The sequence below is a fragment of the Myxine glutinosa genome, chromosome 10 (genome assembly GCF_964187855.1).
Source record: "Myxine glutinosa chromosome 10, kmMyxGlut1.1, whole genome shotgun sequence".
NCBI lineage: Eukaryota > Metazoa > Chordata > Myxini > Myxiniformes > Myxinidae > Myxine > Myxine glutinosa.
In genome coordinates, this window is record NC_136270.1 from 15,858,746 (window position 1) to 15,886,439 (window position 27,694).

General features: G+C 44.5%; 1 protein-coding gene across 7 annotated transcripts in view; it reads right to left on the bottom strand.

Moving 5' to 3' along the window:
* The window catches only part of LOC137434176 (semaphorin-6D), a 512,865-nt gene that overhangs the window by 246,911 nt on the left and 238,260 nt on the right, over positions 1-27,694 (bottom strand). For 6 of the 7 annotated variants that reach the window (XM_068126921.2, XM_068126915.2, XM_068126920.2 and 3 more), the window contains exon 1: positions 12,921-13,175. The exons of the other annotated variant lie outside the window; for it this stretch is intronic. In XM_068126921.2, the coding sequence (XP_067983022.1) occupies positions 12,921-12,947 (27 nt within the window). In that variant the 5' untranslated portion in view covers positions 12,948-13,175. Of the gene's footprint in view, positions 1-12,920; positions 13,176-27,694 lie in introns of those variants that run through there. 7 annotated transcript variants of the gene reach the window in all.

A 27,694-nucleotide genomic window follows, 5' to 3' on the forward strand; every position in this document is an offset into this window, starting at 1 on the left:
ACCTCCTCGCGCACTCCTCCGACCTCCTCACTCACTCCTCCTCTGATCTCCTCTCCCATCACTTGCATCTCCTGCCCAGATGCCACCCTCATCTGCTCCATTTCCTCCCTGTGAGCATCCAGTTTGGTTTCTACCCCCATTCTGACCCCCTCTATCTGCTGCTCCATTTGTTTAACTTCCCTTTCCGCTTGGTCCCTCATGTCCCTCAATTTGCCTTCCATACTGTTTTCTAACCCCTCTAACCCATTTTTCACTCCCTCTATCTGATTCTCCTGGGCAGCCATTCTATTTTCTACCCCCATTAACCCATTTTTCACTTCTTTTATCCCGTTGTCTAACCCCTCAAAATTATTGTCTAACTTCTCAATTTTCTTGTCTAACTCCTCAAAATTATTGTCTAACTTCTCACCGGTACCCCTCGCTTCGTCCCTCATTACCCCCATTTGGTTTCCCATTACCCCCATTTGGCCCTCTAATCGCCCACTATCAACCCTCATTTGGCCCTCTAATCGCCCACTATCAACCCTCATTTGGCCCTCCATCCTATCCATTTTTGCATTCAGTTGGGTCAAGAATAATCTGAGGTCAAACCCGGTTTGCCCAGCGTCCCCAGCCGCCACCGCAGGCTCGCCCTCCGCGGCGACGCTATTTTGGGACCCTTCAACCACGTGAGCGAGCGCGCCATTTTGCGCGCCCGCTACTTCGTGCGTGACGGCGCTATTTTGCGAACCTGCCGCCCTCACTGCTTCGCTCTCCTCCTGTCCCTCATTTTGGTCCTGGATCGACCCTACCTCACTCTCCCCTACCGGACCCCAGCCGTCTTGATCCGCCATAGCGCGACTTGCAAAATTCGAGTTTCGTAAAACAAAACAAATTTCGGCCGCTCCAAATTTTGACCAAATTTTTTTTTTTTCCTCTATTCGTTTTTTTTTTTTTTTTTCCTTCAAAATTTGGTCGGGCCTCGAATCTCACTCCCGACACCAATTGTTACAGATACGACTTTGATGGTATGGTGGGCCGAGCGGGATGGCCGCCGTATCCGTACAAGTTACCCGATTGTGCCCGAATGTTAACTAATCGCGCTACGCTGGCTCAATAGGAAAGAGAAGACACCCGGCTGGGCTATAATGACACAATACGACACCAGGGGTTCAGTTCTCAAGTATATTCGTACGGAAAAAGGTTAGATTACAAGGACAAGAGGGAAACATAGGAAGGTGGGCACTTAAACACACTCTTATATTAACCCTAGACAGACCACAGATAAACGGGACAAGGCTCACTCACACGGGGTTTGATGGCCAGGAAAGCGGGTAGCGATCGCTCCAGGTGCACCTGGCTCAGGGACAGAATCGCGTACGTTGGTGTCCAGCAGATGCGGGGAGGTCGCTCAGCGCTCGTGGGTCGCGACTTTGGTGGAGATGCCGGGGAGGTCGCTCAGCGCTCGGGAGGGTGGCGTCTTGTCCTTCCAAGCTCGGGGCGCATCTCTAACGTCACGTCCGGCGCGGGGCCGCGTATATCCGGCGGGGAGTCACGCCCTCGCTCGTTAGCTCCGCCCCATATGGCATCGGCCCATGGCTTCTCATTGGGTGCGGGGGTTACCGGTTCCGCCCTTGACGAGGGGCCGACAGGGAGCCCCCTTCTGGGTAACCCCGTCGAGCACATGTTCAATGGCGGCCAACCGAGCCGGAGTGAGGACGCAAAGCCGCTGTTGTTGTGGTTGTTGTTGGAGCTTGAGATGATGGGAAGAGATGCGGGGAGGTATGGGAAGGTCCTAAACTCCTACTGGTGCCATATCATCACATTCTGGTGCAACGAAGAGTCATAATTAATGGAAACAAGTCCTTAACTGACATAGATTAAGAATAACTAGCAAGATGTCCTATAATTGTCTACGTGTGGTGCGGGGGACCTGGGCACGACATTTAATGGGGGAATGAAGGGGAAGATCGGCTCTAATGGGTGTTGTTTACAGACAATGGGACTAGGGAATGGGGTAAGGGGAGAGTTGGGGAGTATCGGAGAAGATAGGGGAATATTTACAAGCGGATATGGAGGTCAAATTCCATATTCGCAACAATATGTTCACACAAGGATATGCGAAGTGATGACCTTGTTGTAAAAACACTAGACACGTGAAGGTGTGTGATGCAAGACAATCCTGTAACGTTAAAATTCTAGCCATCACTGGGACATTTTGCAACAAGGTTATTGCGTCACCATAAATTTCGTTATTATCTGCAAAATTAAACATCAAGTGATTTTTTCCCATCGCCCTTCAACATAATGACTTAGTCCCACCATCTTCCTCCCCTTGCTCCCTGTAACCTCCCTCACTACTCACCTGCAGATAATTACAGCTCTGCACATCGGTGAGATGGCAAGCATTCCAATACCGTCGATCCCTCCAGCACAAGGATGGATACCCACACAGCACGACCAAAATATAACCAGCAAGGAAGTGTCCCAAACACAAGCTGCTCCATGCTTGTTCAGGTTGAGAACACCACAGAGCGAGAGTCAACCTCAAATGCAAGCCCCCAAACAAGATGCTATAATGTGAGTTAAAAATAAATAAATAATAATAAAAGTAATAGATAAATAATTAAAATAAATAAAAAAATAAAAAAATAAAATAAAAAATTCTAATAATAAATAAACAAGATGGCGTCATGCGGAGCACGATACTTGCAAAATCCGCCCCCCACCCCCAAGAAAAAAAATTCCCTTGATACAGCAAATTGTCCATTTCATCAAGATTAAAATTGACAATCTTGATCAAAGCTCGGGTCAACAGGAAGAAAAGTGACGATTTTTCAGATGAAAAATTATGATTTTGTAAGGTTGACCTTGAGTTGACCTTTGACCTTTTGACCTCAAAAATAGTTATTTTCCCTATTTAGTGACTCAATGTGCAAATGCTGTTCAATTTTCAAGTCAATCAGATGAAAATTGAGGATTTTAAAAACTTGGCCTATGTTGACCTCAAAAATAGTTGGTGGTTGAATTCAGTGACCATAAATGTAAATCCTCTTAGAATTTCAAGTCAATCAAATGAAAATTGGTGATTTTAGAAATTTGGGCAATGTTGACCTTTTGGCCTATGTTCACCTAAAATGTAATTTGTGGTTGAATTCAGAGACAAGATATGCAAGTCATCTTAAAATTTCAAGTCAATTGGATGAAAATTGAGGATTTTAGAAATTTGGCCTATGTTGACCTTTTGGCCTATGCTGACCTCAAATATACTTGGTGGTTGAATTCAGTGACCAGATATGCAAGTCCTCTTCAAATTTCAAGTCAATCGGATGAAAATTGAGGATTTTAGAAATTTGGCAAAGTTGGTGACCTTTGGCCTATGTTTACGTTTTGACCTTTTCACCCCAAAAACAATAGGCTTCTCAATTGGGATGACCTATACAACTTAGTGAAGTTTTGTGACGATCGGTTTAGAATTGCGACCTGCAGGCCGGTGACAAACAAACAGACAAACAAGAAGACGTCATGCGGAGCACGATACTTGCAAAATCCCCTTCCCCCCCTCCCCCAAGAAAAAAAAATTCCATTGATACAGCAAATTGTCCATTTCATCAAGATTAAAATTGACAATCTTGCTCAAAGCTCAGGTCAATAGGAAGAAAAGTGACGATTTTTCAGATGAAAAATGATGATTTTGGAAGGTTGACCTTGAGTTGACCTTTGACCTTTTGACCTCAAAATAGTTAGTTTCCCTATTTAGTGACTCAATGTGCAAATGCTGTTCAATTTTCAATTCAATCGGATGAAAATTGAGGATTTTTGAAACTTGGCCTATGTTGACCTTTTGGCCTATGTTGACCTCAAAAATACTTGGTGGTTGAATTCAGTGACCAGATATTCAAGTCCTCTTCAAATTTCAAGTCAATTGGATGAAAATTAAGGATTTTAGAAATTTGGCCTATGTTGACCTGTTGGCCTTTGTTGACCTTAAAAATACATGGTGGTTGAATTCAGTGACCAGATATGCAATTCCTCTTCAAATTTCAAGTCAATTGGATGAAAAATGAGGATTTTAGAATGTTGGCCTATGTTGACCTTTTGGCCCATGTTGACCTCAAAAATACTTGGTGCTTGTATTCAGTGACCAGATATGCAAATCCTCTTCAAATTTCAAGTGAATTGGATGAAAAATGAGGATTTTAGAATGTTGGCCTATGTTGACCTTTTGGCCTATGTTGACCTCAAAAATACTTGGTGGTTGAATTCAGTGACCAGATATGCAAGTCCTCTTCAAATTTCAGGTCAATCGGATGAAAATTGAGGATTTTAGAAATTCAGCAAAGTTGGTGACCTTTGGCCTATGTTGACCTTTTGACCCCAAAAACAATAGGCTTCTTGCTTTTGAGCAACTCTACCATTTGGTGAAGTTTCGTGAAGATCGGTTGAAAATTGTGACCTGTAGGCCGGTGACAAACAAACAGACAGACAGACAAACAGACAGCCAAACATACAGATAGACAGACAAACAGACAGACAGACAGACAGACAAATAGACAGACAGACAGACAGAACCACAAACGCACCCGACCAATATACTTGAAAAATCTTCGATTTTGCAAGTAATAAAGAATGCACATGCGGTGCCCTGTTCTATGATACCACAACTTGGTGTTAAGTCGTTGTGAAAAGTAACATGAAAGATAACTGCGGCGGAAGTATTCGACACCACCTGACACAAAGTTTACCTGTTAAGTAGGTCAGATTGACATAATTGAGCGACCTCAATGCCCTTTGCACAGATTCTTTGAATTATTGCATGGCAAGAGAGTGGGGAGAGGGGAGAGGACAACCAGGGATCAGAACACCAGAGCCTTGGGTTACCAGGCGGAATCTGCACTTGCCGCGTGAAGCCTTAAGTGTAATTCCAGCTGCCTTTGCACATTCCTCGTCACCGCATCTCAGCTCATCTGTGCTTTGCACAATGGTGGGGTTAGGCAGGGCCCCAAGGCTAAGGTTTCATTTGCTAAGCAGACAATTGCAGACCTTCCGAACTCGGTGTAAATAATACAGTTGAGAGTACTTCAGGTGCATCTGGATGAAAAGCATCACAGTGTCAGCTCCCATCATTTGAGAGCTAACGGTGCATCTTGGGTAACATCTAATGTGGTGCTACTTCGCACTCTTGAGATTTGTATTTTGAGCAACACCATCACCGTCTGTGTCCACCGGTCCAGTCAATGAATTGAAAAGAGCAGAAAACAGGACAGTCCGCATGGATACAAGCCAGGCGGGTCGACTCGACAGCCAAGCAACCAAGAAAGTACCAGGCCAGCCATCTCCCCAGCACAATCAACTCGATAGCAAATTAACCAATTAACCACCTTGTTAGCCGGTCAACGAGTTAGCCTGCCAACTAATCACTGTTTGTGATAATAATAAAAAAAGTGTTTATTGAGATTCATTCCTCCTTGTATGTTTGGAGGAAACTGATCTGGGTAACAATATGCCCTTCAGATAATTAAAAGGTTTTTCTCCCTTGGCCAGGACCATGGATCTCCGCTCAAAAGAGACAGTGTCCAACAGGTAGATGTGGATCGGTAAATTAGGAGCAGCAAACTCAATTTGGGACGGCCTGCTTAACACTCACATCTGAGGACATTGCTCATGGAGCAGAAAACCCAGGTCCCAATACCAAGCGAGTCGATTCGTTCATTGTTTGATGGACTTTGAAATTCGTGTAAAATCAAACTGATGCTTCCCAATATCCTTGCCTTGAATGTGATATATTGTCACAAAATAAAAGTAATTCCAAGGATTCTGTTCTACATGTCTCTTGCAGGTTCATCACTTGCCAAGTCTCATGAAGTCATCAGGGCTGTTATAGACCAGGAAGGGTGCTAATGTGGTAAGTGGTCTACTTGATACTCTACCATTAGAATGAATTTGCAATCTGCTCATGTAGCAGCCCAAAGGCCTACCTTTTAAAAAATAGACGCTGGAATGTTCAATGTACACATTTCAAAAGGCACAGCCAGTTAAACAATGCCTGCGAAGGACCGCATGCCCCACGATCCAATATGTCTGCCGGCCCTGCACCAGATGGAAGTTTGAAATGAATCTGATCATCAGCAATTGTACCCTGGAGAAGATGGCTCAAGAGCGAACACACCACCTATGTCCTATGACCTATTGCGCTGAGCAAGAATGAATAAATAAATAAAATAATAGTAATAATAAAAAAGGAAATAAAGGAAAGAGCAAATTATCCCATTCAGATGGAATTGTCAACCAAAAATAAAGTAAACAAACAAATAAATAAACCAAAAATAAAGTAAACAAATAAATAAATAAACCAAAAATAAAGTAAACAAATAAATAAATCAACCAAAAATAAAGTAAACAAATAAATAAATCACCCAAATATAAACTAAACAAATACATAAATCAACCAAATATAAAGTAAATAAATAAATAAATAAATCAACCAAATATAAAGTAAATAAATAAATCAACCAAAAATAAAGTAAACACAAATAAATCATCCAAAAATAAAGTAAACAAATAAATAAATCAACCTAAAGTAAAGTAAACAAATAAATAAATCAACCAAAAATAAAGTAAAGAAAATAAATAAATCACCCAAAAATAAAGTCAACAAATAAATAAATCAACAAAAAACATCAACCTCTAAAAAGAAGTATGCAAGGAAGAATTTTAAATAAATAAATTAACGAATTAATTAATTAATTGTTCATCTACATTCCAGAAAGAGATTCCACAGAACAGTACCACAGGCCACCACCAAAACGTGAATGCGATCGTGTGAGCTTGCTCCACGAATATTGGAATTTGACGGCCATTTCAGACTTTACTTTTGTGGCAAAGCTCTTTTATTCCACAATTAAGAGGATGATAGAATTATCACACGCGTGTGCCGATCAGAGTCAAAAAGACCCTCCATCGAAGCAGCACAATAGTAAGGCCACAGGTAGTCAGGTAGTCAGAAACCATCAGACAACCAAAACAAGAAACCAAACAAGAAACACCAAGAAACCAAAACGAGGAACAAAGAAACCAAGAAACCAAACAAAACAGAAACCAAAGACAGAAACCACAGACAAGCCACAGGTAGTCGGAACAATAGCCAGGCCACAGGCTTCCTGATAACCGACCCATATTTACCAAAGTAGCCCAAAAAGAGAATGCGCTGCTGGGTAGTGATGTTCCACACCTTGTGTTGCCAAAGCATTTTGGCACACAAAAACCTTTTAAAGGGTTTGAGCTCATTATAGCCCATAAACACACACTTAACCAAAGGACAAAAACTGATAAAAGCCATATGCAACATTTGGTCAGATTTGGTGATGTAACAATTAGAGTGTCCGCTCTCAGTCTGGGAGATTGGTGGTTCGAATCCAGGCTGAGTCATACCAAAAACTTCAAAAATGGTACGTCCTTCCTTACTTGATGCTCAGTACTTAAAAGGGATGGGGCACGGACAAACAACCACAGGTTGGCAACAATTATTATACAAGAACGATGGGCCTAATGGCCTTCTACTGTGGTGGGTGAAGTTACGTATAAGCTGTAAGGGAATGTATATTATTAGAGTACCAAGCGTTCTTCTTCTTCTTCTTCTCATTATTATTATTATTATTATTATTATTATTATTATTATGGGACCAAGCTTACAGACTGGTTACTATCCCGTGCACACACACGAAGAGAAAAGTGCAGTGAAGCAATTGGTTCATGTTCGTCAATCTGTCCGTTGAACACTTAATTCAATCGAGGTACAACTTAATTTAAATTGAATGTTATATGTTAAACATTAATCGGAAAACAAACCTGCCGTTTTACAGTACTTTGGCTGTGAATTGTGAATTTGCGTAGTATATCCAGCACATGCCCAGAGAGGAGTAAGATTTGAAACAAAATTCAAAAACATTCCAAACAGGAAACATACTGTTTTTCAGGATGTCATCAAGGACACAAACAACAGGCACGAATAACTAATGTAACGTGTTAGATAGGGTGGTGTAATAGATACTGCGTCAACTGCGGCAAATTCCGGAATTCTTTTTTTTTATACGACTTTTACAATCTTTAATTTATTTCAATTGAATTATACACTTGAACACTGAAGAACACAAATCGCCTTCATCGCAATTTCAAAACCATTCCGTTTAGCAGTACGTGGACATGTTAAGTAGGGTGGTGTATAAGGCTGGTGTATAACACAGATTCACGAGCACTAAATTTCCGGAATTTTTTTAACGATCTTTAAAATCATTATTTTATTAATTTGAAGTATTAACTTTAACTCTGTGCAGGGTAACGTGTTCTATGAACTCTCTAGTTGTTGTTATTCTTATTACTATTATTTTCAGGCATACTGGTGTGAAGCTTTGTAGGAATACAACCACTCACTCAATGGCAAGAAAGTGTTTGATTGAAGACTAAAACAGATAGAAAATACATGTGTCAGATAGATGAAGATCATCGCCATCATTGATACTCTTTACAGAGCGTCGGTCTTTTGATGAGGGTTACGCTTGGTGGTTTGCCGTTGCTTACACAGAGGTCAGTCAGGGCAGGATTTGGAACTTGTTCGGGGCACCGACAATAACCAACCTGCCTACTCTTTGTAAAAGACACCCTGAGATCTTTAACATCCCCAAACGACCGGTGGGTGCTGGCATATGGTGATATGGGTCCACCGGTGAATGCATTTCTGATGGACGTGCACACATTGATAGATCGCCGTGCCTGCGAAACACGAGGCTGAGAGTTTCGAGCTGGGTCAAGATTCAAATCCAGGATAAACAGCCCGGGAGAGAGTGCATATCTCTCGGCTATTCTGTCAATCCTCAGATAGATATGAAACTTCTTAAAATGAACAAAAACATGATCAAGCCCGAAAGGGAAGTACGCGAGTTAGCATTTTAAGGTTCAGTCTTCGACACCCTTTCTGCCTTCAAAATGCACTTAAATGCTGAGCTTATTCACGCAATCTGTAAGCTTACTGTTGGATACAACATAACATTTGGAATATGAGGAAGTAGAGTAAAGCAGGATACCTTAGTTACACAATCAGGTCATCATTGAAATCATCATTGACATCCAATTGGACTGACCAAATAATAGAAAGATGAACCAAGTGGGAAAAAGCTCAAACAAACAGAATTGCGCAATCCTGAGAGATAGATCCAAAGAAAAAAACCTAAAGGCAAGTGTGTATGGTCAGCATTTTAAACATCGGTCTAATTGGACGCGTTTCTGACTTCGGGCTACTTCAGCAAAACAAAATGAGAAAACGTGAGGGGAGAGGATGAAGTGTTGGGGGAGATAGAAGCGAAGGGAAAGATATGAGTCGAAGGGAGAGAGGGATTATGGTGGGAGGAAGAGAAAATGGAAGGAGTGGAGAGAATGGGGAGTGTAGAGAGAATGGGGAGTGAAAGGAAAGTGGGGGGAGAAGGGCGGATGGGGAGATAAGGGGAGGTGCAGTTGAGATAAGGGGAAGTGGAGATAAGGGGAAGTGGAGATAAGGGGGTAGAGATAAAGGGGTAGAGCAAAGGAGGTAGAGAAAGGTAGTAGAGTAAGGAGGATTAGATAAAAGGGGGGTTAGAGAAAATGGGGTTAGAGAAAAGGGGGTAAGAGAAAGAGTGGAGTAGAGAAAAGGGGGAGTGGAGAAAATTGGATAGAGAAGGTGGGGGAGAGAGAGAATGGGGGGAAGAGAGAATGGGAGATGAGGACATAATGGGTGGGAGGCGAGAGAGAGGGAGGCGAGACGAGGGGGGGAAGAGGTGGGAAAGAAGGGCGGGGGAGTTGGGGGAGGAGAGATAGGAGTAGGAGGAGAGAAGGAAGAGGGAGAGAGAAAGGGAGGAGGAGGGAGAGAGAAGGGAGGAGGAGGGAGAGAGAATAATGAGAGACGGGGGAGAGCAAAAGGATGAGGGAGAGGAGTGGTGTGGGAGAAAGAAGGAGGTGTAGAGAGAGAGAGGGAGCTCCTTCAATTACCAAAAGCAACCCCCTGGGAAATCTGCAAGCTTGCATTAAGCAATGAAAGGTGTGTGTGTGTGTGTGTGTGTGTGTGTGTGTGTGTGTGTGTGTGTGTGTGTGTGTGTGTGTGTACAGAAAGGAGGAACCTGTCGTCGTTGATCACACACATACAAAGAACACAGAGCAGCCACAATACAAATCTAAATTAAAAGGTTGATCGTTGATTCAAGGAGTGAAACACATTTTTCTTCAACGTGTCTTGGGCATCCAGACACCTCTGTTATTTTAAATAAATAAACTCTAATCGTAATTGTCTTTTTGTAAGATTCATCGCTTGTTTTTCCTGTCAAGTGTCACCCTTTCAAGTTTGAAAATGAGTGGTTGCACAAGAATATATATATATATATATATATATACACACAGATATATATATGGATGAGGAAACAATGAACAAAAGCAATTACTTAAAATCTGTTATTTAGGTAGGCCAAGGGCAGTGTAACCCCCGTTTAGAGGCCATTTTTCCCCGCAAAGCGGGGGTTGGCCAAGCCAAGGCCAAGGGCAGTGTGAAAGCAGGAAACCGTTTTACTGATACGAACTTTTCACCATGAACACACACTGGATACATCAATTTCCACCGCACAAATCTCAAGTTTCAAACCACACTGGTGGAGTCAGTGTCACAGAGGAAAAAAAGGAACAAATTTAAAAGATCATACTCTATACTCTAAGGGGATACACACACACACACACACACACACACACACACACACACACACACACACACACACACACACACACACAGATACACATAGCTTGAAGAAGCCTGCTGTGAAGTGGGTGACACATCACCTGAGACCGGGTCTGCTGTTGCTTATTTGCTCAAATTTGCTCAAAGTATATGTTGTTTTTCTTACTTTCTGGTTGGAGGCGCCTTCTTTAATTTAAAAATTTATAATCGCAACCGCCCAAATCTTTTACCACATATTTTTACCACATATTACTGTATAAATATATATACCTATATTTGAAGTGATGTGTTGGTATAATTTATGTGCATGACATCAATGTCATGTTGCATTCGGGGTCAGAGTTTCCTTTTTTGTTACAAATATATACATATATATATATATATATTAGTACCCCTTCACTGGAATGGTGACCGTGAATCCATGTCTCACACAAGCAATTGCTGCAAGGGTTCTGACCAGTGTGTGTTGTGTTGTGTTGTGTTGTGTTGTGTTGTGTTGTGTTGTGTTGTGTTGTGTGTATGCTCTATACTCTATATGCCGATATACTACGGTACTAGTAACCGATGAACACATCAGAAATGTATCGCATTCAGTGTGTGTGTGTGTGTGCGTGTTAGTGTGGTCACAAAAATTTGTGCGCATGTGTCGATAAAACCCGCTTTGTAATGTGCGCATGTTACATTCGCACTCATTTCAAACACGTGGTTCAAACGCTGAGCACGTGAGGCACGGATTGAAGGATAAGAAGCTCGTGCACACGCCCCACGTGGCGAATCCTTTCTGATCCATTGCTTTTTGTTGTTTTGTGGTCCTATTTGAAGCGCATCACAAGTACAACGCACCTGCTCGCACTATGTAATCGTAATGCAGTAAGTAGTAGCCTACCTGTAGTAGTATAAAGTGACTATAGCATTGTTGAAAAGCAACTGTAGAAACACAGGTACACTCAGGTGTAAGCAAACAGGGGGTGGGGGGGGGGTCTTTCACTCTCCTCTCCCTCCAGATTTGTTTCACTATAACATACCGTGTAATGTTCGCGTAAGTTTTATATACGAGTATCCTTAGGTCTACAAAAAAACGTGGCACATTGTAAATAAATAAAAACATGATCGCAATATTACTGGAGTTGACATGTCTCGGAAAAATATATTTCAGCAACATTCACGCAGAATATTTCATATCGAAGTTGTAAAAACAGTTAGGAAATGTAAATAACACATTGATATATCGATACAACGTTCTCAAAACACAAAATCGCAATATTTGCCAAAATGTTTTTAATAATCTGGTTGTGTTTGCCCGGAGAACATTGTGTGTGTGTGTGTCAGAGACAAGATGCAGATCTAAAATGAACATCTCCTAAGAGAATGAATATTTCTTCACTCCAGTCCCTCGATGACTTTAGCCCCCACCTTTGCCCCCCTCTCCCATCCCTGGTAATTTTTGCTTCCTACGCCTCTACGGGTATTGGTAATGACCGAAAGTCTTCTCGTACATCCGAATGGGGTTATAACCTCGGTCACGTGACATTGTCGCATCCCTCAGTAGATGGATGGAACGGATGGGATGGGTATGCAAGGAGAGGGGAGGAAGGAGCGGGATGGGGGTTAAAGGCACCCTCCGATCGGAAACCCACGCGACATGCTCTCTCTGAGAGAGGGAGAGAGAGTGAGAGAGAGTGAGAGGGAGAGAGTGAGAGAGACAGAGAGTGAGAGAGAGAGTGAGAGAGAGAGAGTGAGAGAGACAGAGAGTGAGAGAGAGAGTGAGAGAGAGAGTGAGAGAGAGAGGGAGAGAGTGAGAGAGAGAGAGAGTGAGAAAGACAGAGAGGGAGAGAGAGAGAGTGAGAGAGAGAGAGACAGAGAGAGAGAGAGAGAGAGACAGAGAGAGAGATGGGGAGGAGAGAGAGTGAGAGAGAGAGAGGAAGAGAGAGGGTGAGAGTGAGAGTGGGAGGCAGAGAGAGAGAGGGGGGGGGGGGAGAGAGTGAGAGAGAGTGAGAGAGACAGAGAGGGAGAGAGTGTGAAAGAGAGAGAGAGAGAGAGAGTGAGAGAGTGAGAGAGAGATGAAGAGAGAGAGAGTGAGAGTAGGAGTGAGAGTGAGAGTGAGAGAGGCTTTAAGCGCAAAGCGGGACAAAGGCGCACGCACGTATACGTGCATGCGGACAGTGTGCGTACGTGCGGACACAGAACTCACCCTCTCCCCGCGCTCTCCTGCGTTCATCAGGCGAGACAGTGTGAGTGGAAATCCATGGCACAGCACGGGTTGCGGAGGGGGACGAAGAGGCTCGAAGGGAGAGGAAGAGGCGCGCGCGCAGCGGGTATAGTGATGGAGAATCTAACCAAGGGAGAGGACTGTTATTGCATACACCGGAGTAGCTGTAGAAGGAGATGAGAATAGCAAAATGTCTATGTGTATAGTTGAAGACGGAGCGAGTCAGTGCGAGGCAAGCAGCGGTTGTGAGAGACACGATGAAGTCTCCTCCCTTATCTCCACCCCTCGAGCTCCATTAGCTCCTCCCCACCATATCCCCTACCTCTCCTTCACCATGTGTCAGCATCTTCGTCCCGCTCTTAGTCTCTCACTCCAACCCCTCTCTCTTCCTTACCTCCATATACCCCTATCCATATCACCCCGCCAACCCTCACCGCTCCCCCTTCCTGACATTTTAATTTTACCTTCCCTCCCATACAATCTTATTTGTTGCTGCGATTCAGGCAATTCTCAAGCAATAAGAAGAGCCCCATCTTCCAGTCCTTCCACATTATTGCAGCTTCTCTTAATTCCCCCTCTCTGTACTACTGCCTAGAAGCTTTGTGTCTCATGTTACAATATTACCTCATATAATGAATAAAACATGCAAAATAAATTATATCAGTACTTTATATATATAGATACTTTATAACTTTATATATATACGAGGGGCAGTCAATAAGTAACCTTAAAATATTTTTCACATCTTGTTTATTGCATTTATGTGTGTAACAACTGTGTTATTTTTCAACATAATCTCGATTGCGTTCAATACATTTTTTCCAGCACTTTACTAAGGCCTGGATTCCTCAAGGAAAAAAACATTTTGGCTGCTTGTGTAGCCATTCGTGCACCACCTCTTGGAGCTCTTCGTCGGATCGGAAAGTGGTTCCACCAAGCACCTCTTTAAGTAGCTAAAAGATGTGGTAATCCGAAGCTGCGAGGTCTCCCCCCAGGATGAGCGAGTAGGGTGGATGAGGAAGACACTCAAAATGCAGGTCCTCGATTGTTGCAGCTGTAGCATGGGCAGTATGGGGCCGAGCATTGTCATGCTGCAGCAAAACACCGGTAGTGAGTAGTTCACAACGTTTTGTTCTGATTGCTGGTTTCAGGTGATTTTTAAGGAGGTCGCAGTGTGAGGCACTGGTGACTGTGGTCCCTCAGGGCATGTGATGCTCTACATGTGGGTCGCGGCTATCCCAGAAGAGCGTCAGCATCACTTTTCCAGCAGACAGATGTGTGCGGAATTTTTTGGGCTTCGGTGAAAGGGGGAGGGGATGGGGGGAACCGGGGAGGGGATGGGGGAAAGAGGGAGGGGCAGACAAATTCAAAAAAGGGTGTTATAAGTCATTATGTATGTCAGAGCCACCTGCCACCACATGGGGTTTTTTTTCTTATGAGCACCTCGTTAATCATCTTCAAAAAGGGTGTTATAACTTATAACACACCCAAACACCCAGTTTTATTCCATGCAATCTGTTGGAGGTCCAGGTGTATGCATGCAAAGTTTAGGGCCGCTAGATTTCATGGTTCTGGGGTTATGGAGGAGACAGACGGACGGATGGACACTGCCTTTTATTATACTAGGGCATTGCCCGTACGTGGGTGCCCGTTCCTTGCCAAAAAAAAAAAAAAACGCTACCCGTACGCTCTACCCCGCCCGTACGCCCGTAAACAAAAAAAACAACGCTCTTCGCTTCCGCCCTTCGCTCTGACTGAATTGGGAGAAATAATGCGCATAAGAAATCGAATTACGTACCGTAATGGCGGTCAGCTCGTAACGCGCTCAGCTCCGCTCGTCTCACATCGGCCACGCCTACGCAACAAAGCGTTCTGTGATTGGCTGCCGGAAGTGAAGTCTTCACTGTCCGGAAGTTCGCAAATCGCAGTTACGATGAATCGTTTTAATTTAATCGCAGTTTGAATTCGTTTTAAAACATAGTTTAACGGCAACATAGTTTTCCAACGTGAAATAAATGAATACGCTGTCAAATGTGCCGTCCGAGGCAGAGTCTGATCGCCACGTTCGGCACACGTGATAGCTCGCTGCTCTCTGATTGGTTGAAGCGTTTTTTGGACATAGCTCGGTAAGTACTTCTCCGATTAATTTAAAACCTTGAAAAGGCACATCCTCGGGTCCCCAGCAATATACCTGGCAAGTTTCAAGTATATCGGACCCGTGGTTGTCGAGAAACAGCGGTCACAGACACACAGACACACAGACACACAGACACACAGACACACAGACACACAGACACACAGAGATTGCTGGAATTATATATATATATATATATATATATATATATATATATATATATATATATATATACAGGGGGCTGCAAAAGTAGGTATACAGTAAGGATTATACCAGTATTACCAGTATTATAATAGTGGTGCTAGGATTCATTTAATACTAGAATTCATTTAATTCATTAAAATCATTATTACCATTTTAAATATTTTTATATTCGTAATTTTTTCTATAATACATCTATTATTTGCAGGTGAAGTGGAAATTGACAAATTTCTTGACTACTTGACAAAGAATTTGCCAACAGGTGGATTGGACGTCAGGGAGCCGTTGACTGGCCACCACGTTCGCCGGATCTCACCCCTATGGACTTCTTTTTCTGGGGATGTGTAAAAGACAGGGTTTTTGCACGCAAGCCACGTTCTGTTGATGCCATGATTCAGTTCATACGGGAGGCATGCCAGGAAATTGATGCTGATAAAGACCTTTGTGCCAGAGTGTGCATGGGTGTCCACACTCGACTAGTGGAGTGTGTGAATGCCGGGGGCAAACAGTTTGAACATTTGAGGGATTAATATGTTTATTATTGATATGTTATTATTGATATGCTTGTATAATCAATAAAATACGTTTTGTGCGCACGTTTTGTTTTTCATTACTGTATACCTAATTTTGCAGCCCCCTGTATATATCATCATCACTCTAAAATACACCATTTCTGTCTGTCTGCGTGATGAATTTCTGCCGCCAATACATTCCGTCGTTACTTATCCAATCTCAACCAAACCTGACAGGATGACCAAGGGTTACATAATGAAGGTTGTAGCGCAGGGGTCAGGAACCTTTTTGACTGGGAGAGCCATAAAAGCCAAATATTTCTAAATATATTTCATTGAGAGCCATATAGTATTTTTAACGTATAATAAATTAAATATGTCTTACTTTTAATGCGACTTCTGGTGCTGCATGGTTTTGCTGATGGCCTTGTAGTCTGGTTCATACGTGGTGAGGTTGAGCTTCATGCAGGCGTTGAGGCTTCCATCAGTTAAACGTGAGCGTAGGTTGGTCTTAATGTTCCTCATATGCGAGAATGACTGCTCACATGCATATGTAGAGCCAAACATGGTCAATACGGCAATACTCACACGCTGCATTGTGTGGTATGTCACAGGAAGCTCGTTCCAAGTTTTAAGAATCAGCTGGTCTTCAGGTTGAAGATTTTTCATTTCTGTCCACTTGTGTTCCCTCGCCAGCTCTGCTCGCTGTCGCGCAAGACTTTCCAACTCTCCATTAAGTGACTTGAACTTACTCATCCACATGTCTGATGCCTTCAGGTCAGCAACTTCCAGCTCAACGTCTCCGATAGAGACCCCGAGGATGCATGTCAGGTCGATTTTGTCCACTGCACACTCATGTGGATGAGTGATGAACTTGAAAAGACCAGTGCGCGCACGAAATTCTCCAAAACGTGCTTTGAATGACTGCAGGAGATTGGACGTAAAGCCAGCTAGCTGCTGGAGATCCAGATGTTGAGTGGAGTCACTTGCTAAGCATGCATCTCTAAATTGTTGCAGTCTTTCAAAGTGCAGAAGACGACCTGTTTCAATGTCCCTGAGAAAGACTTCCAGCTTGCTTTCAAATGCAAACACTGCTTGTTGAAGGGATGAGATTGTATTTCCAATACCTTGCATTTTCACATTGAGCTGGTTCAGATGGCCAGTTATGTCCACGAGATAGTGAAACTGCAGGAGCCAGTCAGTGTTGTCTAGCTCAGGATGCTTGACGCCTTTCATTTCAAGAAAAGTCCGGATTTCACTCAGGCAAGCTGCAAAACGGCTGAGCACCTTCCCCCTTGACAACCAACGCACGTTGCTGTGTAAAAGCAGACCGGGATAATGATTCCCAACTTCTTCTAACAGAGCTTTAAACTGGCGATCATTTAAAGCTCGGGCAACAATAAAGTTGATCACTCGAATGACCAGCGACATCACCTCACCAAGCTCCTGGCCACACGTCTGAGCGCAAAGCACCTCCTGGTGCAGGATGCAATGAAAACTTAGGATGGCTCTCTTTTCATGTTCACGGAGAAGCGCTACAAATCCTTTGTTCTCCCCCAACATACAGGGTGCACCATCAGTACAGACAGAAATAAGTTTATCCATCGGTAGTTTTTTTTCGTTAGCAAACTCCATGAAAGACGTGAATAAATCCTCTCCTCTTGTTGGCCCTTTCATTGGCAAAACAGCCAAGCTTTCCTCACGCAGTGTGTCACCTGCAGCATACCTGGCAATTATACTGCACTGAGATAGATGGCTAACGTCTGTTGACTCATCTAACGCGAGAGAAAAGTATGTCCCGGCGTTTATGTCCTTAATTTGTGTTTCCTCGACTTGATTTGCCATCATGATGCTACGATCGTGCACAGTTCTTGCTGACAGGGGCATGTCTTTTATTCGTTTGATTATCTTTTCTTTATTTGGGAAGTCATTAAACAGTTCATTGGCCACATCAAGCATGAATGTTTTGGCATACTCGCCATCTGTGAATGGCTTTCCATTCCTTACTATTGCCAAAGCACCCGCAAAGCTAGCGGAATTCCCGTCACCTTGCTTGGTCCACACACGTAGTTGCTGCTGACTCGTCTGCACTCTCCGCTGTAGCTCCTCGCATGCCCTTTTCCTGCTGTCCCCCGCTGGATATTTCGATGCAAATGAAGCATGGTGCGTATCGAAGCGCCGCTTTATATTTGACCGTTTCATCGATGCAATTTTATCATTGCATATTAGACATACCGCAGATCCTGCTCTCTCACCAAATGTAAATTCCTCTGTCCACGCAGCCTGGAATGCACGGTAATCATCGTCTTTTTTTCTTTTCGCCATCTTTTCCGTTACAAGGGTTGAAGCGGATAAACTAGTTGGCTATCTGATAAAATTGATTTCTTCACCTTTACAATGACGCGGACATGCTCGCGAGCCATTGGTTCCCGACCCGACCCACGGGTGACCCGTGACCCGTGAAATTTATCTTCAAAACTAATTTCTGTTTACTTTAAAATGACACAGTATTATTAAGAAATATCACAAGTATTTTAAAATCAGTTCCAAACTGATTTTTTTTTTTTTCAACTCAAAATTGTCTGGGAGCCATATGCCGTCACCGGAAGAGCCATATATGGCTCGCGAGCCATAGGTTCCCGACCGCTGTTGTAGCGCATTCATTCACTCCCCAAGGGGGTTTTCTCCCCTGAGCGGCTTTTCCCCGCCATTGCCGTCAATGGGTTGCGTGTTGAGGTGTATAGCCATATTAAGTTAGCTTTACCGTGGCGTTTTTCCAAGGCCGCTTCGAATAACAAAACTAACGATAATAGGGTAATATTAATGTTATTACAAAACAATCTTAATAACAATAATATCCCACCTCCCCAAGGGGTTTTTCCAGGGAGTCAACGTATATAAATAGCTTATCATGGCGTTTTCGTGGGAGCAACGGCCTCGACGAGAACCAATGAACATTAATGAATATTATGAACCACAAACACGTATGATTAGCTTTTTAAACAGTCGCTAATGCTCTTTATAACACTAAATGAAGAAATTTGGAGGAATCCTGACATGCGTGATGTAAGTTTTACTTACAGAACTGAGCGAAGATCTACTATACTCGAAGAACCCTATAAGTGTTGGGTGAATAACATGACCCTTCCTGGCGCTAACGTGGCGTTTTTCGGAGTGAACTTTTGAAACTCGCTCCTTTTGTTTAACATGAAACTGAAAGGGAGGAAGCCAGGGGTGTGCTCATTTACCAAGCAGCTAGCTAGCGCTTGCCAAGCCAGCCATTCCTTAACGGTTTTTAATGGAGTGCTTGCTCGAATGCTTAAACCACTTGGCGATCTCTCCACAAGAAACTTAGTATAGAACACACACCCAATGTTCTTGAGACCAGACCATAGATCGACTGTAATATATGTACCCCAAAGAGGGATGACCCTTTCTGCCGCTCACGCAGTTAGCGGGTGTACTCGTATATATATATATATATATATTATTATTATTATTTTTTTTTTTTTTTAGGTATGTTACGGATCTCACCGTCGGCCCCTATTCCCCTTACCAAGGGGGGATTAATCCCCTTGTCTGCGACTGACCGACGTGAGTCCTGAAGCTGCCCAGCTCCCTCCAGAGAGGCAGGTGAGCAACCTCGTTCGAGACCGCAGACAAGATGTTATTTGCCGAGCGGATTAGCAGCCGCGGCTCGAACCATTAACAAAAACTAGACCCGATTCTTATTTGTTGGCCAAATCGTGCCACAGGTATTCAATGGGGAAATCACAAAGACGATCGGACGAGGAAGAAGAAGAAGACAAAAGTAGGAAATAACATGGATTTATTACTAATATTTACAAGACCAAAGAAACCAAGGAAGAAGGAAAAATACGAAAATAATTTACAGAAGAGGAAGGAGACACAGTGCAATACTAGCTTACCTATACAGTCTTACTTATTCCCAGGGACAACATAAAGGACAGACGACACTCAGACTTACACGGGGAATGAAGCAGAAATGAATGGCAGGAGGTGGATGGCTGGACGGACGAGAAGGTGGGATCACAGGGCGGGAAGGATGCGGGTCCGGTTGGTGTGATGGCGCGGCTCGAGGTGAGCAGCCGCCGACCCTCCTCAATCGTGTTCACACGGCGGCATTGCTTCGCGGCCGCAACCGCCGTCAAAGCTCAAAGCCGCGGTGGTCAAAGCTGCGGTGGATTCAAAGCTGCGGTGGATTCAAAGCTGCGGTGGACTCAAAGCTCATCTGCTGCGGGGAGGGGGGGGGGGGCGCTTCCTCGATCATCTGACATCCCTTGCTCATCTGGGGTTCATCTCCCGCATCTCCTGCATCTCACGCATCTGACTCCGCAGTCCTTCCCCACCCCCTTTTATGAGGCGCGTGGCGATCAAGCCGCCGGCCTGTTGGAAACGCCCATCGGTGAGCTCACCTCGGCCTTGATTGGTCACGAGGGCTCACCAATCCCGCCCCTTGAGGAGGCGTTGGCAAAGCCACGCATTGTTCCTGGCGCTTTGCTGACTCCGAGCACCTTCTGCTCCGAGATGACCTCGTGTTCAATGGAGTCTTAGGGTGAAGGTGATGCCAATAACCCCACCCAAAGTTACTGGCACTTTCAAGAGGCCATGGGGGTGTCGGAGGGATCCTATCTTATTTCAATTCGGTGCAATGCAGTGTCAACTAGTGGGAAACAGAGCCTTAAACTAACATAGAATAAGAAATAACTATTTAGAAGGGTATATGATTTTCTACGTGCATGTGATGGATTAACTAAGGGGACGACCTTTGACCTTTACACTTAACAGAGGTATTTACAAGGACCATTACACTATTTACAGAGGGTGATATTTACAACAAAGGATTCTCAAATCCGCAACACTGCACCCTCATCCTCCAGGCACGTCCCGGGCCTATAAACTTTAACTTAGTGTGACACGTAGGTGTAGTTCCCTCTACAATTAACCTGACCCTGAGTGTGACAGTTTTAAAACACAAATAAGTATGTCGCTCTGCTGCATTGCACCCTGCCTAACAGATTCATGCCCACAGGATAACCGAATTGCGGAATGGTTCTCAAACTACACATGAATGGTGGGGAGCATTATTTACAAGTGACGCTGATTGGACTATTTACAAAATGCAACCCATGACCTGTGATTTTTCTTTTGGGGGGTGGGAGACAGCCTGCGCTGCATCGACGCACCAGCACCAATAAAGAGCACCATAAAGCACCATAAAGCACCAGTCAGTGCACAGTCACCATAGTTATAAAAAACCAAAACCCTGTTGGTGGTCTTCCTCTTCGGCTCCCTCTGCTGGCCATTGTTCTTCCAGATGTTGTCAACTTCATCTTCTTGGTTGTGGCCTATTTGGTGGATATAAAAAGCACAGAACGTGTCCATTTTTATTTATGGCCCACAGGGGCCGACTATGGGTGGTTCACCTGTGGGCTTGGTGCCACCTCACCGGGTCCGCAAGCAAGATCTTGGGCCATCGTGGCCGGTCCCAGCAGAGGGGCCATGCCCCAACCCGTGGGGTCCATGAGTGGTGCTCAGCCACAGACATGTGGTCCATAAGTGGTGCATCGATGCAGGCAGCTGGTTGCGAGGATTCGGGCACACCGACGTGCCCCCCCCCCCCCCCCCCCCCCGCATGCTCCCATCAGTGCCAGGGAGCACGATCCTCGGGTTAGGGAAGGAAGACAGAGAAGACAGGTGAGTGAGGGGTAAGGTCACAAGGGTACACATCAACGAAGGCAATGCAGAGTGAGGTGCGTCTGGAGACTGAGCGGAGAAAAGCTCGTCCCTACCGTACGTCACCCCCCCTGTTACCTACCCTACCCTTGCCCTTACCCCATATGTACACAAATCTACACCCTTACAAATCCGTCACTACGTCTCGTCCTCCGTATATTTCCCCTATACCAAATTCGTCACAATCCCATTAATCCAAAATTTGCCATCACCAATTCATCATCAATCCCTCTTAAGGAGGAAGAGATGGAACAACAACACAATGTCACACCCATGTCATGATGCGTCTCCCAATCCAAAACAATTGCACAGAAAAATAATAAAAACAAACCATGGCACGGTGTGGAGTTTTGTCACCTCAGGTGAGTGGATGTAGATGGTGCGAGGAGATTCTTAATCCTAACTATCCTCTAAATGACTCTAATACACTTTACACTAACCGGGGTCTTTCCCTGCCAATCCATTGGCCATCTTACACTCTATGCGGTTTTAAGAACCAAATTCCCATTGACCAAACTGTGGTGCTTCATCAATTTGGGGTCTCACTCCCCCGATTCAACTCCCTGTGCCTTTGCACAATTTTAGGACTGGGTCGTGTGGCTCTCCCAGCAGGTCTACCCACCTGCACACCTCCACCACTGCAGTTGCCTCCAAGCTTACCTGCTCCTTACCCAAACCTATCTACCTGGGGAAGGCCCTCTGGCGCTCTCCCCACTCGGTGCCCCCTCTGGCACTGGGCTACCCGGGTCCGTCCTCCAGATCCTCGGGCCCCATCCACAACTCTACCGGCTCCCAGAGCCCACCTGCGGCCTCACCTGGCCGACATCCTAACAGTGGCAGAGTGCCCATTTAACTACACACACTAACAGGCCACACGCTCAGCCATTTCCAGGTCACTAATGCACCCATCCAAACACCATTCTTCCACCACGCACCACAGATGCCAATATCCAACCACAATTTACCTACTCCCTCTACCTAACTCTTAAACTACCCTCCCCGGGTATTCGTGATGGGGTCCATCCTCCCCATCCACTGCCTTCGCACAAACCACTCCACTCCATATTTTCCACCATACTCCCTCCACACCATCCACTCCATACTCCATGTATTCCACACTCCATGTATTTCATACCATTCATTTCATTCAACCATGCTCACCTGTATTTGCACACCTGTGCCATCACTCCTGGTGCTTCCTGCACCCTCCTTCCTCCCAGGCTTCTTCAATCATTCAATACAATGCACAACCACAATTGTTCCTCATACACTGCTCCATACACTTCCACGCTCAATACAATCCACAATCACCATTACTCACTCATACACTGCTCCATACACTTTCGATTCTCAAACACACGGCATCATCTATATTATAATAGCCGTAGATGATTCTGTCTGTCTGTCTGTCTATCTGTTGGGTGTCTGTCCGGGGTGTGGCTTACTCGGTTTGCAGAGTAGCTCCACCCATAGCTCCACCCATTCTGGGAGTGGCTATAAACAAATATCCACCATTTTATTAACTCGCATAGCTTTGAGTCCTGTTTTGTAGGCCCGTGGTGTCTTGCTCTCCCCCAGTTTTATTTCAAATCAAATTCGATAAATCATTTCATTTTTCACAGTCGCTAACATAGTTTTAGACTCGGTTGAAAAAAAACGGGAAGAAAATCCGATGAAAGTTGCCGTTTATAGAACGAAATGAATTCTCAAAGGCCTGTAACTTCAAGGCCATTGAGTCTCTCTCACGCCTTTATCTCCAATCTAACTCACCATATGATTTCATTTTTATCGATGGTTTTACTTTTAGACTCGGTGTCAGCAATAATTGAGAACAATCCACACACGCGGGAAAATGCAGAGATATATTTTTTAAAATCGCGTCATGGTGTATCATACACCGCCCAACATGACACCGCCGGCAATGTGTCGATATATATTAAAAATTCGCTTTTGCTTTTCCGTTATGATATATTACTATTTCGTTTGATGATAGTCGTCACAAAAACGTCAACAATGATGCCGACATATATTTCTTCGTTTTTATTTCATTCAACATATTAGCCGGAAGTAAAATATGTTTCAGGAAATTACCGAGAGATATTTCTTCGTTTTTTTTATTAGTTATGTGCGCATACACTTTAAATAGGTTTATTTGAAATCTTTAATTTTCCACAAACATTCCACACACGCGGGAAAATGCAGAGATATATTTTTTAAAATCGCGTCATGGTGTATCATACACCACCCAACATGACACCGACGGCAATGTGTCGATATCTATTTTAAATTCGATATATCATTTCATTTTTCACAGTCGCTAACATAGTTTTAGACTCGGTTGAAAAAAAACGAGAAGAAAATCCGATGAAAGTTGCCGTTTATAGAACGAAATGAATTCTCAAATGCCTGTAACTTCAAGGCCATTGAGTCTCTCTCACGCCTTTATCTCCAATATAACTCACCATATGATTTCATTTTTATCGATGGTTTTAGAGTCGGTGTCAGCAATAATTGAGAACATTCCACACACGCGGGAAAATGCAGATATATTTTTTAAAATCGCGTCATGGTGTATCATACACCGCCTAACATGACACCGACGGCAACGTGTCGATACATATTAAAAATTCGATATATCATTTCATTTTTCACAGTCGCTAACATAGTTTTCGACTCGGTTGAAAAAAAACGGGAAGGAAATCCAATGAAAGTTGCCGTTTATAGAACGAAATGAATTCTCAAACGCCTGTAACTTCAACTTCAAGGCCATTGAGTCTCTCTCACGCCTTTATCTCCAATCTAACTCACCATATGATTTCATTTTTATCGATGGTTTTGGACTCGGTGTCAGCAATAATTGAGAACATTCCACACACGCGGGAAAATGCAGAGATATATTTTTAAAAATCGCGTCATGGTGTATCATACACCGCCCAACATGACACCGACGGCAACGTGTCGATATATATTAAAAATTCGCTTTTGCTTTTCCGTTAAGATATATTACTTTTTCGTTTGATGACAGTCGTCACAAAAACGTCAACAATGATGCCGACATATATTTCTTCGTTTTTATTTAATTCAACATTATTAGCCGGAAGTAAAATATGTTTCAGGAAATTACCGAGAGATATTTCTTCGTTTTTTAAAATTAGTTATGTGCGAATACACTTTAAATAGGTTTATTTGAAATCTTTAATTTTCCACAATATAATTTACTTGCCATTTATCATTTGATGATTACGAGACAAATTCCTCTTGAGGATCGTGACAATTCATGCGCTGCGTGGAAACTTCTATTTCCAAAATGAATGAGACGATCGATGAAGAACGCAGACTTGAACAGGATGCAGCAAGAAAACGAATGAGACGGGCGAACGAGTCCATCGAAGAACGTCAATGCAAACTTGCGGGGTCACCCGTGGGAATCCCACGGGCATGGATGTGTGTGACATTTCGACATATTGAGTTAGATGCTGCACATTCATTTTTACAAAATGGTTACTGGCAAGTCATCAGATCCAGAAATGGTGTAAAAACCACCGTTTAGAGGCCATTTTTCCCCGCAAAGCGGGGGTTGGCCTTTTCGGGGACCGTGGTAGTTGTTGTTTTTTTGTCCCCTTTTTGAAGCAATGTTTTACGGCCGGATGCCCTTCCTGACGCCAACCCTTTTTGCCGCCTTCAACGACAAACAGGGAATTACCAGTGAACTGGTACTCAATTAGCCGACCTCGGAAGGATGACAGGCTGAGTCAACCCCCCTGGCATTAATTCGGCGATCGACCGAGATTCGAACCCAGGATCCTAAGCCGGCACCCTAGCCGCTAGCCCAACACCAGAAATGGTGTCATGAACACAATTTATTTACGCACAAGCACAAAAGCAAGACGGGCCGATTTCCGATTCCGACAGGCCGACGGGCGAGACGGGCCGATTTCCGATTCCGACGGGCCGATTTGGAGCAAGAAAAAGAACGAGACGGGAGAAAAAGGAGAGAAACGAGACGGGGAAAGCCGATTGGAGAGGCGAGTGAGGCGCGATTGGAGAGGAGTGTGAGGCGCGATTGGAGAGGAGTGTGAGGCACGATTGGAGAGGAGTGTGAGGCACGATTGGAGAGGAGTGTGAGGCGTGATTGGAGAGGAGTGTGAGGCACGATTGGAGAGGAGTGATTGGAGGGGAGTGTGAGGCACGATTGGAGAGGAGTGTGAGGCACGATTGGAGAGGAGTGTGAGGCGCGATTGGAGAGGAGTGTGAGGCGCGATTGGAGAGGAGTGTGAGGCGCGATTGGAGAGGCGTGTGAAGGATTGCAGAGGAGAGGAGTGTGAGGGATTGGAGAGGTGAGGGATTGGAAAGGAGAGGGATGTGAGGGTTTGGAGAGGAGAGGAGTGCTAGGTGGAGAGAGGAGAGTGTCAGGTGGAGACAGGAGAGTGTCAGGTGGAGACAGGAGAGTGTCAGGTGGAGAGGAGTGAGGGGTCACATATTATGTGAAATAACTAAATTCACACCATTTCTGGATCTGATGACTTGCCAGTAACCATTTTGTAAAAATGAATGTGCAGCATATAACTCAATATGTCGAAATGTCACACACATCCATGCCCGTGGGATTCCCACGGGTGACCCCGCTAGTCTGATCTACCTGGTTTCCTGCTAACTTGGTGCTCCCCGTCTTCCCTTTAAACTAAGCACATACCACGTCGTTGACAACCATTCTAACCTCTCTATTTCCCCGACTACCTGTCCAATGTCGCTACTTACCTCTACCGTTACCTATGGTCAATCTTCTCTAGATCCCTATCATTATCCTAACCCTCCCGGGCTAGTTTTCACTGCCAAACCCCATAAAACTATAGCTCATGTGCCCCCGTTTGTTGTGAGGGATGGTGGATTTGCCATCCCACCACATCGGGCATCCTCTACTATCAATTTGGCCCATCCAATTTCCTGCAAATCAAAATTTGCCAATCGCTGCCAATCATTCTACCAATCATTTGCCAATCATCAAATTTTGCCAATCACTTCTGCCAATCCTATTCACTATTCCAAAATTTCGAATCCAAAACACTATCATCATCACAATCCACTATATCTGAGCCTCGGTGCGTAGTTACATCATTAAAACTCGGCTTCGCAAAGCCGAGCAATGAATTCGGGTGGTTTGGTCGCCTGCAGGTTGAGTCCGTCCGGCAGTCGGTTCAGGGGAGGCAGTTTGGTCGGGCCGAGATTCCACGCACCATCTCGGCACGGATCCTTGCGGTCTCCGGCCCGATGGCTCAATCTCGCCCGGCTGGAACGCCGCCCCCGCCAGGGGGCACCGTTCCGATCCCTCCTACCTGCCCTTGAACCGGACCGGTCGCCTTGCCCGGCGAGGCCCGGACTCGACCGTGCGGGCGGGGCCAGGCCCGAATCGGCAACGACGCTTCGAAGAGAAGCGACGCAGCATCGACCCGCGCCGAGCCTCGCATCCAACAAAGCGCACCGCGCCCAGAGTGCTCGCGTCGGCTAACCGTTGCCCTAAACACTGCCCCGTTTAACATCGGTGCCTTACTTGCATACGCGACCCTTTTCACACTCACAAAACCCGGCGTCTCGGCGCCTCCAGTGCATCCCACACACTCCGTCCATTTCACCACCGCACTCCCTGTTACACACCACACCTCTCGTGCACACTTGTCGTTCGCACACTTCTCCTCCGTTACATCCAAAATTGTTACACTCTCAAAAACCGTTACACTTCTCAAATTCGTTACACTTCTCAACACCGTTACAATATATATATATATATATTTTTTTCATTTATTAATATGCAGTACTGTGCAAAAGTTTGGGGTTTGGGTTATTTTCACTTTTGTGGTGCTATTTCCCATGAAACATTTGTAGAAATTTAAAAGTGTGTAATAAAGGTAGATAATAACTCAAATTTCTGTGAAAGTCAATTGAGTATCACAATGAATGAATGAATGAATGATCGTTTTAAGGCCATTTTCCCCCGCTAGAGCAGGGGTTAGCTTTGCACGCCCCATGACAATCATGGTTCCCTGTTTGAGACAATGTTGTTATGGCCGGATGCCCTTCCTGACGTCAACCCTTGGTCGCCTTTTACAATGCGCAGGGATACGGTGTACCTATTCTAAATCGGGGTACACACCGTG